At 43.2% G+C, this 16428-nt stretch overlaps 1 protein-coding gene across 1 annotated transcript in view; it reads left to right on the top strand.

The window, feature by feature from the left end:
• Positions 1-16428, top strand: part of FHAD1 (forkhead associated phosphopeptide binding domain 1) — a 174400-nt gene that overhangs the window by 67491 nt on the left and 90481 nt on the right. The window contains exons 8-9 of the mRNA XM_027859802.1: positions 9198-9328; positions 13349-13423. Coding sequence (XP_027715603.1) covers positions 9198-9328; positions 13349-13423 — 206 coding nt within the window. The remainder of the gene's footprint in view (positions 1-9197; positions 9329-13348; positions 13424-16428) is intronic.

Raw genomic sequence — 16428 nt, 5'->3', positions numbered from 1 at the left:
AATCCTCAAACAGAAAACTCCCCAGCTAGCATGGGCCATCTGTTGCCACAAACCCCGGAGGCTCAGGAGATCCCATAAGCTAGAAAAATAGAGCTGGGGGGGAGGCCTTAAACACAGGCTTGTATTGCTGAACATCTAGCAATCAGTTAACTCTGAGGACACCCATGCATGGACAGAATGGGCTATGCCTTTAAAACTACCAGACCGGAACAAACACACACTCCTCTCTCTCTCTTTCTCTCTCTCTCTCTCTCTCTCTCTCTCTCTCTCCTCACTTCTTCTTCTTCTTCTTCCTCTCTCTTCCTCCTTCTCTTCTTCTTCCTCCTCCTCCTCCTCCTCCTTCTTCTTCTTCTTCTTTCTCTCTCTCTCTTTCTCTCCTCACTTCTTCTTCTTCTTCCTTCTTCCTCTCTCTCTCTCTCTTTTTCCTCCCACTCCTCTTCTCTTCTTGCTCTTCTTGTTCCTCTTCTTCTTCTTCTTCCTCTCTCTTCCTCCTTCTCTTCCTCTTCCTCCTCCTCCTCCCTCTCCTCCTCCTTCTTCTTCTTCTTTCTCTCTCTCTCTCTCTCTCTCTCTCTCTCTCTCTCTCTCTCTCTCTCTTTCTCCCTCTCTCTCTCTCCCTCTTGCTGTCTTTCTCTCCCCTCCCCCCACATGTGAGTGTTTTCATCTTAGGTTATCTGGGCATTTACCAAAGCTCTGCTATACATACAAGAGCTCACTGAGTCTCACAACAGCCCTGCTAGATAGATAAGGCAGATAACCCCATTTTAGGGATGAAGAAACAGAGGCTTAGAGTGGTAAAGTAACTTGTCCATGTTTAAAAAATTAGTGTCAGAGATGTGATTCGAACCCATGTCTTCTAGGGAAGTAACTTGCCTAAGGTTACATCAAGAGTTAGTAAAAGAGTCAGTACTAGAACCTGGGTCTCCTAACTCCTAGACTGTTTCTTCTACAAAGTAAACAAGGCAGCTTCTACTTTAAGTTTTTAGGGTTCATGGATTTACCCCTTTTCCTAATGGGCTGGCCCTCCCCTACTATATAAAAGGTTAGGTGAACACTGTCTTGGCAGAAGGAATCTCTGGTATATGTGTAACACTATTAGGTGCCCAAGCTAATTTCCAAGGTATAAATACTCACAGTGAAAATTTAACAATTGGCTCTCAAAAGCCAATATGAACTGGTTCCAGTACACCACTGATGTGTGAGTAAAGAGAAGGAGACAGATGGGAGAGATGTTGTAGAATCAATACTTGGTAACTTGTCATGTAACTTAATGCTTTGAGTCATTCTTCTGTCTTAAATCTCCCCCAGAGCTTGGTACAGTGACCTGGACATAGGCAGGTGGTTAAGAAATAGCTGTTGGGTTAACTGTTGAGTTCTTCCTAACCCAAGTGCCTTTAATCCTTTTCTGGCTAGGTTCCAGCCCACCCTTTGACTCTAGGTCAGAAATACCCCCTTTCGAATACCCTGATTTGGTGACACCTCCTTTGCCCCCTTCCCTTATTTATACCAAACAAAAGAGAATTCTTTGTTCACCCTCTTCCCTGTTTCATACTCACGGCCACCTGCTCACTTCCCCTCAGCTGTCCTTGTGGCTTCTACTATCTCACCACTTAAACTGCCTCTGCAGATCCAGGGTAAAAAAAGAACTCCTATACTGGTAGCTGTTTCCATGTTAGGCTGCTAGGTGGCGCAGTTAATAGAGCTCTAGCCAGGAGTCATGAAGCTGTTCATTTGTTTCATCATATCCAACTCTCTGTGACCCATTTGGAGTTTTCTTGGCAAAGATACTGCCATTTCCTTCTCCAGCTTGATGAGGAACTGAGACAGACAGGGTTAAGTGACATGACCAGAGTCACACAACTAATAAGTGTTTGAGGCCAGATTTGAGGAGTCTTCCTGACTTCATGCCTGGCACTCCATCCATTATGCCACCTAACTACCCCCCTGGAGTCACAAAGATTTGAGTTCAAATCCAGCTTCAGACACTTAACTAACTATATGACCTTGGGCAAGTCGCTTAACCTCTGTTTGCTTCAATTTTCTTAACTGTAAAATGGGGATAATCATACCACCTACCTTATAGGGTTGTTGGGAGTATCAAGTGAGATAATATTTGTAAAGTGCTTAGCCAGGACTTGGCACATAGTAGGTACTATATCAATGCTAGCTATGTAGCAAATAGCAGCAGTAGCAGCAGAAATAGCAACAGCAGCAGCAGCAGCAGCAGCAGCAGCAGTAGTAGTAGTAGTAGCAGTAGTAGTAGTAGTAGTAGTAGTAGTAGTAGTGGTAGTGGTAGTAGTAGTAGTAGTAGTAATAATAGTAATAGTAGTAGTAGTGTGGAGAGAGTTCTAGATCTGGAATGAAAGAATTTAGGTTCAAATCCTGGCTCTCCACCCTATGTAACTTCAGGAAAGTGTTTGACTTCCCCAAGCCTCAGTTTCCTCATTTATAAAATTCATGGGTTGGACTAAATGACCTCTCAGGTCCTTTGAAATATCCTATGAAATATCACCTATAGCCCTAAACTGAGATGAATTCAAAAAGGAAAAAATAAACAAAAGTATGTTGAAAAATACCACTGATTATAAGCCACCTTAAGTGGTTTATTATACAAACCTAATTTGGGACGAAAGTGAAATTTGCATGTAAATCAAAAGGACTTCCTTTCAAGGTCTTAAATTAAGGCTTTTTTTGTTTGTTTATTTGTTCATGGTGCTGCTCCCCACCCCCACCCCCTTTAGAGAGTCCCTGAGCAGCTGGGGAGCGGGGTGGGAAAAGCATGGGATTTGGGGTGGGACAACCTGGGCTTCAATCACAGCTCTCTCTTTTTCCTTTGTTCTGACTTATGGTATAGCGACCTCCCAGTGAGGAAACTCCCTTTACCAATGCAGAGCAGCAACTGCCAAGAGTGATTTAGCCAGTAAGTAGTAAAGGCAGAACTTGAACCCAGGTCTTCCTGACTCTGAGGCCAGCTTTTTATCCACTATACCTCAATGCCTACTCACTGAGTGATAATTAAAGAATTGAGTAAATCACTTCCTTTCCCTGGGCCTCAGTTTTCTTCTATATTTCTCTGGGCCTCAGTTTCCTCCTATGTAAAATGAGAGAACAGGTAAAACGATCTGGTAAGAATTGATTAAAAAAAAAAGATCTCTAAGATCCCACAAAGCCCAAAATCTAGTGATTTAAAATAATTAGAATTTACCAATAAAGTTTGTCTCTTTGTGCCCACCTTTCCCCTTCTGTGTGCCCACCACCCGTATTTCTTCCTTTTTTAATTACATCTTGATGGAACATTTAATGTCAGTAAATAAATCAACAAGCACGTGCTATGTGTCAGCACTGGGGTTACAAAGACAAAAGTGAAACAATCCTTGCCCTCAAGACGCTTCCATTCTACATGGGCACAGATAAGTATATAAAACTTGTAGAACAGGCCTGTGATTTCATGAGGGAGCTCCCAAGGAGGAGAGTCCCTTTACCAATGCAGATTGGCACCTCTTCTGCAATTAATAATCCTACTGACATAGCCTGGGACATGTAGAGGGATTAAGTGGCCTGGCCAGAATCACACAATCAGTCTGTATCGAGGCAGGTCTTGAACCTGGGCCTTTCTGGATCTTTCATCCACCATATCACATTGTCTCTCAAATATTACCTCATCTCACCTAAGGAGACAATGTTTCCAAAGTGCTTAGCGCTTAGCCTGGCACACAGTAGGTGCTTAATAAATGCTTATTCCCTGTTCCTTTCCATAAACCCCTTTGGCAGTCTGATGAAATCCATATATCCTTTCTCAGCATCATGTTTTTTAAATACATAAAATAAAATGCACAAGATTACAAAGGAAGCCAGTTTTATTAAATGTTTAAATGTTCACAGATGCCGGATTAAGAACTGATTAAAACTACCAGTTGCTGGGCAGATGCCAAGCTATGTTAGTAGAGGGAGTTTGTCTACTAGGAGTCACAAGTCTGGAGGACCACCAATCACAAAGTACTCAATATCACTGAATGCTCTCTCCTAGGCTCTATTGCTCTCTATTACCCAGGGAACAAAATAAATAGGACAGATGTTCTTTATATTACTAATCTAGTATCCACAGGCACTGTTAGAACATCTGGCCAGATGCAGGGAGTAGGGGGTTATATCTCTGAAAGGGGACTTAGTGTAGCCAAGCTAGACTTGGAGGAGTCATTCTGGGCAGACGTTCCTGAGGTCATCCTCAGAGAGCCCAAATCAGGCCCTAAAGAGCTTCTAAGTGACCTTTGCCCCAGTGTGGGAGAGACAGATGCTTGAAGTCCACACACCCCTCCCCACCACACATCTAGCTGCTGACAGCTCAGCTGCCGCTCTCTTTGCCAGAGGATCCTGGCTCTGTAGGAGCATCTCTGTGCCCTGGAGGACCATCCCAAAGCCTCCTGAGAAACAGGGAGGTCATGGACAATGTCATGGTCTCAACATTTGTATTCCCAAGGCTAGAAAGTACCAAGGTAGCAGCCAAACCCCTACCCAAGGGCAAATGCTTCAGGACTTCTAGTACTGTAAAGAAGCAAAGGTAGAATTCCCTTCTAAATCATCTTAACCTTATGATGAGCTGAGGATCTGTGCCTTGAAAGATAATAAAGTAACAACAACAACAATAATAACAACATGTATATAGCACTTATTATGTGCCAGGCACCGTGCTAAGAGCTTTACAAATATTCTCATTTGATCTTCACAACAACACTGGGAGGTAGGTGCCATTATCATCCCCATTTTACAGAAGAGGAAACTGAGGCAGATGGCAGTTGAGTGACTTGCCTAGGGTCACACAGCTAACAAGTTTCCAAGGATGAATTTGAAATCAGGTCTTCAGGACTCAAGGTCTGGCACTCTATCTACTCTGCTTTATCAGTCTAGGGACCAGTCCCTCCTCCAGAGCAGAGTGCAGCCTGTCTATAACTTGGCAAATGAGTATTAGAATCACAGATCTAGACCTAGAAGGGGCCTCAGAGGCCATGTGGTTCCACACTCTTACTTTATAAATGGGGAAACTGAGGTTCAGCAAGAGAGAATGACTTGTCAAGGTCGGCAAGTGGCCAAGCTGGAATTCACACCCACATTCTCTGCTGTGTATACCCAGGTGAGACTGCACCCTCTCCTTTCCAGCCAAATGAATGTCTTCTTTATTATTAAGCATCTCCCCTGGAAAGAATTCACCTTGTTCTGGTAAACTGATTTAGAATTGGCCGTCCTTGTGTTAACTCTAACCTCCATCCCTCAGGCAGTGATTGATGAGGGCATCCTCGTGTTTGATTTTCAGGAGACACTGATTTTCCAGTATTTGGAGCTTCAGCGATCCAGATTTCTTGCAAGCCTCACTGATGCTCTAGGGAACATAAACATTCACAATCCATGCTATGGGGGGAGTAGATGTGCCAGAAGCAAGGGACGTCTTAGGGATTTGTGGGCACAGTAGCCAAAGGTTGGTGGGGTCCGAAGGAGGAGGCCGGATGGACAGGCTTGGGGCCAAGGTCAGCAAAATAGGACAGCAGGCCAAAGGTGAAGTTAGGTTGAGGCATGGGATGTCCCGTGATTTGCCACGTTCAGTGAGCTGGGAGGGTATGTGGGCTTTCAAAGAGGAACGTTCTGGACAGTCCTACTCATTGGGTCTCTCTGCAAGGCTTCTCTTAGGGAGGATTGCTTGTCCAGATTACTCAAAGTAAGGCAGCAGAGCCAAAGCAGAGAAGGCTCAACTATGAGCCATTTGAGGGTAAGGCCCATATTTTATATTTATTGTTTTTGTTGTTCAGATGTGTCTGACTCTTCATGACTCCACATGGGATTTTCTTGGCAAAGATACTGGAATAGTTTACCATTTTCCTCTCCAGTGAATTAAGGCAAACAGAGGTTAAGTGATTTGCTCAGGGTCATACAGCTAGTAAGTATCTGAGGCCAGATTTGTGCTCAGGTCATCCTGACTCCATGTCCAGTGCCCTATCCACTGAGCTACCTACCTGCCTCCACTTATTCTGTTATCTTTCCCCAAACTCCTCTCCAATCACCATAATGAGTTTTTCATCCATTCATTAAACAAGCATTAATTAGGCATGTACTATTGTGCAAGATACTGGAGAAGAAAAGGAAAGAACAAAACAGATCCTGCCCTCAAGGAGCTTACATTCTAATAGAGGAAAACAACATGTGTATAGAAAATTAAATACAAAATACGGACAAAGCAATTTCTGGGGGAAGATGTTAGAGACTGGGGTGGGGCAGAGATCAGGATAGAATTCCTCTAGGAAGAGGGAGCTAGAGCTGAGCTTTGAAGGAAGTGAAGAGATTCCAGGAGGCAGAAATGAGGAGAGAGTAGAGTACAGTTATCCCTTCCACCCTCAACTTACCCCATCATGGTTTCCATATATTGCAGGGGGCATAAGAAATTAAATAGGACTTTGGGGGGAGTTTTGTGGAAGCCACAGATGACATATGAAGGCCAGCAGACTATAATGAAAAAGTTTAGAAACTCAGAAATGCATAATACACACACACACACACATATATAGTATTGTATAAGATCAACACATTTTACCATTTAATACTGTAAACACCCCATAAAAGACAAAAAAATTCAGACTTCTCTGGTATGAAGGGAGGGCCAAAAAATTTTATGCCAATTTTCCAGATCGAGGGGGCATCATGCCCCTAGCCTCCATGATATGGAAGGGATAACTGTATATTCTAGGGATGGGAAATAGTCGATACACAGGCACAGAGAGTGGAAATTAAATGGCTACAATTTGAATTTTCCAACAATGGAATGAGGTGGTGGGTTTCTCCACCTAGGAGACCTCCAGTGGGAGGCTGGGTAAGCCCTTGCCAGGTGTGTTCCCAGGTATCACTTTCATGTGTGAGTTGGAACAATGGCAGCTCAGATTCCTTCAAACTTTCAAATTCTGTGATTCTCTTTTGTATGGGGAGCAAAAAAGTAGTCTGGAATTTAGAATTGTGAAGGATGCTAAAGTAGAAATAAGTCAAATTGTTAAGGATGCTAAAGTAGAAATAAGCCAAATTGTGAAGGGTTTTGAGTGCCAAAATAAAGAGTTGGATTTTGTCTTAATGGCAAGAGAGAGCCATTAGAGATTCTTGAGGAAAGGAGTGTGTGACCTGGTCAGTTATCAACCCTGTAGAAGATAGCACAGGGCTGGAACCATAGGGACACTTGATAAACACTGAAGGTATAAATCTTAAAGCATCATCCATACAAGCATGTGACAGTATAAGTTATTACTTTATTATCATTGATTGAAATGGTTTTTGTTTCAATCCAATTCAGCTACCCACTATGTTCAGTGCCTTGTTCAAGATCCCGGTAGAGACTCAAAGCTTAGCTAAAACATAGCCCCTGCCCTCATAGAGCTTAGATTATCAAAAAGAGAAAAGACGCAACAAAGATAATTCTAATACCCAATATTACATTATCAGTGCATTAGAATGGGAGAAGAAAGTCTGAATTATTTCAATAGCCTTCTAACTGATCTCCTTGCCTCACATTTCTCTGCACTCCAGTCCATCCTCCCTCCACTCAGCTGCCAAAGGGATTTTCCTGAAGCCCAAGTCTGACCAGGTCACTCTCCTACTCAATAAACTCTCCTGGTCCCCAACTGCCTTAAAGATCAAAAACATACTCTCTTTTAAAACCCTGCACATCCTGGCCCCAACTTACCTTTCCAGCCCCTTTAGACATGACTCCCCTTCCCAAACCCAGCAGTACAATCCAATTGACCTTGGCATTATTCCTCAAATACCATGCTCTACCTCCCATCTCCACATCTTTGCACTGACTGTCCCCAAATCCCCACCACCTCTTAGAATCCTTTACTTCAAGACTCAGCCCATGGTTCTACTTCTCCATAAAGCCTTTCCTTGGCCTTAGGGTCCTCAATCCTAAAACTACCTGGTACTTGTTCTGAATGCACTTATTTGTATACCTATTATCTCTCCTAATGGACTGGAAGCTCCCTGAAGGCAGGAGCTATCTAGTTTTGGTCCATATATGCCCTGCACCTAGCAAAGTGCCTAGACACAGGCATTTAATAGATACTTACTGATTGATTGGTGGTGGGGAGGGAATTTGCTATTACTGACTTGGGCAGATGGGATCGGGAAGCCTCTTAGATGAAGGGACATTTGAGCTGGGCTTTCACAGAACTACAGAAATTCATTGTTGAGTGGGACCTTAGCAGCTGGCTAGTGGAATCCATATCCAGACAAGGATCCCCACTGCCATAACACCTGAGAAGGACTCATTCAGCCTCTGCTTGAAGACATCCAATAAGGAGAACCCCATACGTCTAAGACGGCCTATTCCATTAGTTGTTAGAAAAAATCTTCCAACATTTAATCTAAATGTGCTTTTCCACATCTTTTACCTGTTACTTCTGATCAGATGATCATAGATTAACACCCAGAGTTCATTGAAGCTAACCTGCTTTACAGATAAGGAAACTGAGGCACAAAAAAGTTAAGTGACTTGCCCAGGGTCACAGAGCTAGTTAGTGTCTGAAACAGGATCTGAACCTAGATTCCAGAAAGAGTAGCTAGGAATTCAGTAGGCAAAGGGGAAGGAAGAGAAGGAATTCCAGGCATGATGCGAGCTGACACAAAGAACTCTCACCTGGAGGTGCTCAGGAGACTGAGAATCATCTGGGTTGGTTATTGCCTGAAGTGAACCAGAGGGAATAATATGAGATAAGACGGGATAAACAGGTTTCATGATAAATATCATAAACCCCAGATCTAGAGCTGGATGTCTTTTTAGAAGTCTTCTAGTCTAACCTCATTTTACAGATGAGGAAACTGAAGCACAAAAAGGTGAAATATCCAAGGCCACCTAGGGGCTAACTGGCAGAGCCAGAATTTTCTTTTCTCAGGTTGTAGAAGAAATAGGGAGCCCCCGAATGTCTTTGACTGAAGGAATGACATGATCCGGTCTGTGCCCAATGAAGATGAATATGGTAACAATATGAAGGATTGAAGGTGGGTAGACCTGTCAGGAGGCTCTCGCAAAGGTCTGGGCCTCCAGGAGATAGTCATGAAGGGCAGACCTAAAAGGAGAGTATTAGGTACTGGGACTCGAGAAGAAAGGATTGAGGAGACATTGGCAGGGCAGATGTCAGCAGCAACGCTTTGACCCCAACCACTCTCTTTCACAGAGTTGGTGGACAGTTTGCAAAAGGACATCGGATTAAAGGACAGCATGGTCCAAAAACTAAAACTGGAGGTGGACAGACTGAAGAGTGAAAACCAAGAAAAGGATTATCAGCTTTTGGCCATCACTTCCAGGGTGAATGAATGAATGAATGAATACATGAATGAGTGAATGAATGAATGAATGAATGAAGTGCTGTTATCGCTGCCTTTGCTGGACTTTGGAAAATGTAGCTTGAACCTGCCAGAGGCAGAACCAGCTCGTTCCTTCTTTGTTAAGTATGGAAGTTAAAGTGAGTCAGGTTGGGTGGGGTCACCACTGGTCAGTTGATGCAGACCCCCAACTTGCCCTGATGAATAATTCCCTGAGAACAGAGACTCTTACCTGTGCTCTTCTGCCACAGGACCTCCTTCATGCCCCGGAATTGGTTCTCCCAAAACAGATAGCCATTCCCCTTCTGATTTTGCAGGGTAGAGTTTATTTTTAAAATAACTTTGTTTCAAGGAGGACCTTGAAACAGGGAACACCAGGCTTGGAGGGTCCTTAGAACCCAGAATGTCATAGGTTGGAGGCCCCGTAGAACAGAGAATGTTAGAGCTGGGATGGACCTTAGAACACTCATCTAGTCCAAATCACTCATTTTACAAAGAAGGAAACTAAGACCTCAGAAAGAGAAGGGGATGGCTTGGGGCTAAACAGTCTGTAAGTGGAAGAAAAAAAATCTGAACCTGGATTTTTCTGACTCTAAATACCATGCTTTTCCATTGGACCACATTGCCTCTTGGTCAATGAACAAATCTGTTCAGATTTCAGCACTTGATATGTGGCTTGTTATTTTTCCCATTACTGTTATTTTCCATGCCTCCTTGTCCTTCAACTTCTCCTGAAGTCCTATTCCCATGATCCTTTGTGGTGTGGACTTGACTCTGGGTCCTCCAAGCCTATACCAATGAAATATAAGCCTTACCAAGCTGGAACAACTTTGAGTATAGACCCAGTGATGAAGTATGTGTCTGTCCTCCAAGCACTAGACCAGCACAAAACAGACACTCATCACTAGGTGACTCGCTTTGACAGTAGGACCTGGGTTCAAATCCTGACTCTTCCACTTACTAGCTGTTTGACCCTGCATAAGTCACTTAATTGGTGCCTGCCCCAGTTTCCCCATATGTAAAATGGGGATGATAATAGCACCTGTCTTCTAGGGCTGTTGTGAAGATCAAATGATAATATTTATAAAATGCTTAGTACAGTGCCAGGCACACAGTAGGTGCTTCACAAAAATGCTTGTTTCCTTCCTAAATCACCTAATTTCTTCAGTCTTGATTTCCCCATCTGCAAAATGAGGATTTTGGACCAGATGACTGCTAAGGTCCCTTACAGCTCTTAAGTCTGTGATACTGTGATCCCACAGGTGATACACTTGTGACCACTTATACAGGTATAGAAGGGAGACATGGAGGGGCCATTAGCTGTGTATATGACCCATGAGATCACCAGTTCTTAAAATGTTGGAGGGTGAAAGTATCAACCCTCCCATCTCTCCCCTCCCCCTGAGTTGGGCAGGAAGCTTCATTTGCTCTAGTCTAGGCTTGCCCTTTCCCTGATGAATAAGCTCTGGATGGAGCATGAGTCATGCCTCTTTTATTCAGCACCATGGAGAGAGGAATTACTCAGTCCTTTCAGTTGTGTCTGACTTTTCATGACCCCACTTGGGATTTTCTTGACAAAGATACTGGAGTGGTTTGCCATTTCCTTCTCTAACTCATTTTACAGATGAGGAAACCGAGGCAAACAAGGTGAGGTGACTTGCCCAGGGTCACACAGCTAGTAAATGCCTGAGGTCAGATTTGAACTCAGGAAGATGAGTTTTCCTGACTCCAGGCCCAGCACTCTATGCTCTATGACACCACCTAGCTGCCTCAGAGAGAGGAGTGCTCAGTCAATACAGCCTTCTCCCTGGCAGCTCCATAGCAGCCTGTCCTAGAAAGCCCATCTGCTGCCCTTGTGCCCCAGGCAACCTTCCACCCCAGTGTAAACATGCAGAAAAAGCTTCCCTTTGTCTGGGACAGGAAGTTGGCCTGATGGAAGCTGAGTCACAGGATTTATATCTGGAGGGAACTCTCAGAGGCTCACAAGATCACAGAATATGGGAATGGGAAGGAAACTCCGCTGTCATGCAGTCCAACCCCTATGCAAAAACAGTCCCCCTTACAATGTCCCTGACAAATGGTCATCCAATCTCTGAAGGAAGATGTTCAAAATGATTTACCCAAGGTCTCATGGCTAGGAAGTTGGAGAGCCCACTACGTCTCCAAGCAACCCATTTCACTCTGGGACAGCCCCAATTGTTAAGACTTTTTTTCAAGCCTAAATTACACTCTTCGTAATTGCCCCCTTCCCCCAACCCCACCCTCAATTGCACCTAGATCTGTCCTCCAGGGAAAACAGCAGCAATTGAGTCCTTCCACGTGGCTGCCTCCCAAATACCATCATGTCCTCATGAGACCGGAAATCTAGACTGATGGGAACCTCAGAGGCCATTCAGACCAATCCCCTCATTTTACAGAGGAGGAAATGAAGGCCCAAAGAGGGGAGGCTTTCCCAAGGTCACATAGGTAGTAAGTAAAGACCTGGAATTTGAACATAAGTCCTCCCTTAGGGTCCAAATCCAGTCCACTTCTCCCCTAGGTAGTAGTGCCTGAGACTACATTCAAATCCAGGGACATAGCACACTGCAGTAGAAATGGTAAGCATTTCTATGATGCCCTAAGGTTTACAGAACATTGTACTTATGTTAATTCATTTGATCCTCACTACAATCTTGGGAGGTCAGTGCTATTATTATTCCCATTATACAGATGAGGAAACTGAGCTCTAGAGAAGTCAAATAGCTTTCTGTAGATTACTCTGCTAGTGTGTGTCTAAGGCAGAGATTGAATGCTCAGGTCCAGACTGAGCATTCTATCCCCTGTGCCTCCTAGCTGCCTTAGGAATACCCCCTGGATTTGGAGTCAGAGGAACTGAGTTCAAATACTAACTCTGCCACAGATGAATCACATGACCTTGGGGAAGTCAATTCACCTCTGTAGACCTCAGTTTCCTTATATGTGAAATAAGCAGGCTGGACTAAATGATGTGGCACAGTAGAACTAGCTCTGGAATTTGAGGACCTGAGTTCATAGAATCATGTAGTTTTAGAACTGAAAGGGTCCTTAGAGGTTGTTGCTGGCCCAGAAAGATAAAGTGATTTGAGATCAGGAGTGTGTTGGTAAGTATTTAACAACCGGCTCTTGGGGGGTAGTATATTAGGACACATTTTTGAGCTTCATCTGCATTATTAATATTTTTTCCTATCACTTTCTTAAGTCTAGGCAATTAAAAAAAAAAAAACACCAATAAGTCAAGCTCTGATTTGTAGCATAAGCTAATTTCCAAGGTATCAGTTGACTCTTATGAGCCAGGAGGAGCTGACTCTAGCACATTCTAGCACATTCAGATCATACAATCATAGCTTTAAGGCAGGAAGGAACCTCAGAGGTTCCCGCCAACCCTCTTCATTTACAGATAAAGAAACCAAGGCACAGAGCAATGAACTAATTTGCCCAAAGTCACCCAGGAACTAAATGGCAGACTTAGGATTGGAACCCAGCTTCTCAGAGCCCAATTCCAGGGCTCTCACAGGTGATACCATTCTACCTATCCCTGGAACAGGCAGAACCCCTCTACCTGCCCCTGACACTTTCTCTCTGTGTGGCTGTGGCCAGGACTCCTTCCACTCTGATGCAAGGAGAGGGATGGCAGAGCCCTATCTACTCCTTATGATGGAGGGGGAACCTTGAGGCCACAGAATCCACACAAGCAGATTTTTTTTTCATATGTCTCAACTTCCTGGACTTGGGTGAAGAAAGCTGGATGATGAGAGACTGATGACATTTGTCCACGTGGGACTTATTTGTCTCCTGCAGCCTAAGCTGGTGTGAAGGCTGCAGGGCTTTCTTAGCTAAGCACAAAGGAGCTTTGATTGGCACCATTTGTTTGCTTAGAGAATCCTTTCTGGGGGCGAGAGGAAAAAGGAAAAGAGATGTCAAGATCTGTAGCCCTGGAGGGCCTCTTTGGCCTCACACCTTCTTCCTTGTTTTTTCTTTTCCACAGTGTGCAAAACTGAAAGGAGACTTGAATAAAGATGAGCTGGAAGCCAGAGAGAAAGAACTAAAATCATGCAAATCCGTGAGTTGACTCTCCTGCCCTAGAGTTGGCTTGTTGAATAGTAATGGTTCCATCAGTCAGTCAATAAGCATTTACTAAGCACCTACTATGTGTAGGCATTGAGCTAGTCTGTCAGCAAACATTTATTAAGTGCCTGCTATGTTCCATTGTGGTAGTCAATCAATAAACATTTATTAAACACTCCCTATGTGCCAAGCACTGTGGTAAGCATTGGGAATACAAAGAAAGGCAAAAGACTGCCCTCAAGGAGCTCACAGTCTAATGGAGGAGACAACGTGGAAATGACTATGTACAAACAAATTACATACGAGTATTAGAAATGTACAAATTGGAAGGGATCAACAGAGGGATGGCACTAGAGTTAAGAGGGATCAGGAAAGGCTTCTTGTAGAAGAAGGGATTTTAGTTGGGACTTGTAGGAAGCCAGGAGGTCAAGCTCATAGGATTTAATGCTGCATGTGACCTCTAGATTTATGTCAGTTGGAGGAAAAAAGCTAACTTGTGACTAGAGTGCTGGGTCAAGGGTCAGGAAGACCTGGGTTCAAATCTTGTCTCAGATATTGACTGTATGACCCTGGACAAGTCCCTTAACTGTAAAGTGGGAATGATATTAGCATCTACTTCACAACTGGAGAGTACCCAGAGGAGAGCAATTTGTATGACAAAGGGCCTTAAGACCCTGCCTTCTGAGAACAGGGTTGTTGGGGAACATGTGAGATTTTGTCTGTTAAACACTTGGCAAAGCCATACTTGAGGACCTAGAGGGCCACACGTGCCTTGAGGCCACAGGTTCCCCACCCCTGGGCTAGATGAATGTCAGCTGCACTTATCATTCTTCAAATCTGAAGGAAGTAGGAAATCATGGTTAGTTTGGTATTTTGATTAATTTCCATAGTTATTCTTCTGCTTAATTTAATTTAACAAATAATTATTAATATTTGCTAGTATTAATAGCACCTACTATACACAGGACTATAGGGTCAGCTCTAGGAATATAGAAATGAAAGATGACCATTCAATTTTACAAGCATCAGTCAAGGCCCTGCTATGGACCTCTGGGGTCTAGGCTGGGATCTGGGAGTAGATAATGAGACAAGACTGAACATGTACTCCAGATGGGGTCTGACCCAAAGAGGCACTGAAGAGGTTATCACTTGTTTATTCATGGAAGTCATGCCTCTCTCTCAAGACAATACCCCAAGATCTTATGAGCTCAGAGTGCTGGAGTCCTTGGACTTGTTTTAAAAAAAAAATTGATAATTGCCTTTCAGTATAGCTGGTTTCCTTTGTAACCCTACATGTTCTCTTCTCTGCATTTAAAAAAGTGATTCTGAGAAGAGGTCCATAGGCTTCACCAGACACTGCATTTAGGGGTCCAAGACACAATAAAAATGTTAAGACTCTCTGAATCATTAGCTTTTTGGGCTTCTATATCATCTTGTCTCACACCAGGATCTCCAAATCTCTTTCAGACAACCCACTGTAGAGTCATGCCTTCCCCACCTCATATGTGCTAAGTCAATTTTGAGGAACCAAGAATATTATTTTGCAATTATTCCTATGACATTTCATATGATTAAATTCAGCCCAAGTTTATAGTTTGGCAAGATCATTTCAGATCCTGACTCTGTCAAGCAAAGTACTGACTCTCCCTCCCAGTTCTGTGTCACCTATATGTTCAATAAGAATTCTCTCCATGCCTTTATCCAAGTCATTGATGGATAGTTACATGATAGCTATATGATTCTGGGCAAGTCCCTTAATCATTACGGCTCTCAGTTTCCTCATCTGTAACGTGAAGGCTTTGGATACGATGGTCTGTAAGATTACCTCTAACTCTATGATCTTATAATCCTATGTTAAATGGTGCTAGGTTAAGTGTAACTCCCTGAAGCTTGCCTCCAGAGACCACCTTCCAACATTAAATCATTAAAGACTACTCTTTGAGTGTAGCCATTCATCCAGTTTCCAATCTGACTAACTGTATAATCATAAAGCCCATAGCTCTGTATCTTGGGTAGGGGCAAAGGAATGAGTGAGAGGAAAGAACAAGCATTTATTAAGCACCTATTGTGGACCAGAGTCTGTACTAAACAATTCACAAATATTATCTCATTTTATCCTCATAATAACCCCAGAAAGTAGGTGGTATTTCACAAGGTGGGAATTATAAATCCTACTTTACAGCTGAAGAAACTGAGGCAGAAAGAAATTAAGTGAGTTGTCCAGTGTCATACAGCTAGGTAAGTGTCTGAAGTGGGACTTGAACTCAGATCTTCCTTACTCCAGGCACAACATTCTATCCACTGTGCCACCTAGCTGCTTAGGATTAAGCTATCCTTCGGCACCAGAATAGCAACAGAGACTTTGTAAAAATTCTTCTTCTAGCTGATCCTCATATGGGCTTGATCTCAAGTGCCCTCACTATTCTACTCATCCTCCTCTACACACTCATCAGCTTAGCAATAACCCTTCTAAACTGTGATATCCAGTATTGAACTCAGTATTCAGGATGTGGTGTCACTAGGGCAAAAGACAATGAAACTAGAATCCCCCATGTTTTAGAAACCATATTTTCATTAATTCAGTCCAAGACTCTGTTGTGGTCTCCCTCATCAAATTATTAACTCATATGGAGATTATGGTCCACTGAACCACCCTGGTCTTTTTCATGCAAACCTATATCTAGTTAGGCTTCCTCCATCTTGCTCTTGAGAAGTTGGCTTTTTAAACACAGGCATAAGATTTTACCTTTACCTCTATTAAATTCCATTTTTATTTGATTGAGCTCATAATTCCATTCTCTAAAAATCTTTTGGATCTCCATCCTGTCAAGTAAAATAATTCTTCTTCCCAGTTTCTTGTCATTGGCAGACTCAATTTCCTCATCCAAGTCACAGATTAAAATGTTGATGAGAACAGGTCCTAAGACACCATCTGGGATAAACTCTTCTGCTTGCACTCTAGAAATCTGTTTGAGAGGCTGTTTCATTCAGCTGAAAGCA

Source organism: Vombatus ursinus, unplaced genomic scaffold (assembly GCF_900497805.2).
Source record: "Vombatus ursinus unplaced genomic scaffold, bare-nosed wombat genome assembly UNPS02014172.1, whole genome shotgun sequence".
Classification (NCBI taxonomy): domain Eukaryota; kingdom Metazoa; phylum Chordata; class Mammalia; order Diprotodontia; family Vombatidae; genus Vombatus; species Vombatus ursinus.
This window is presented reverse-complemented; position numbering and strand designations above follow the sequence as displayed.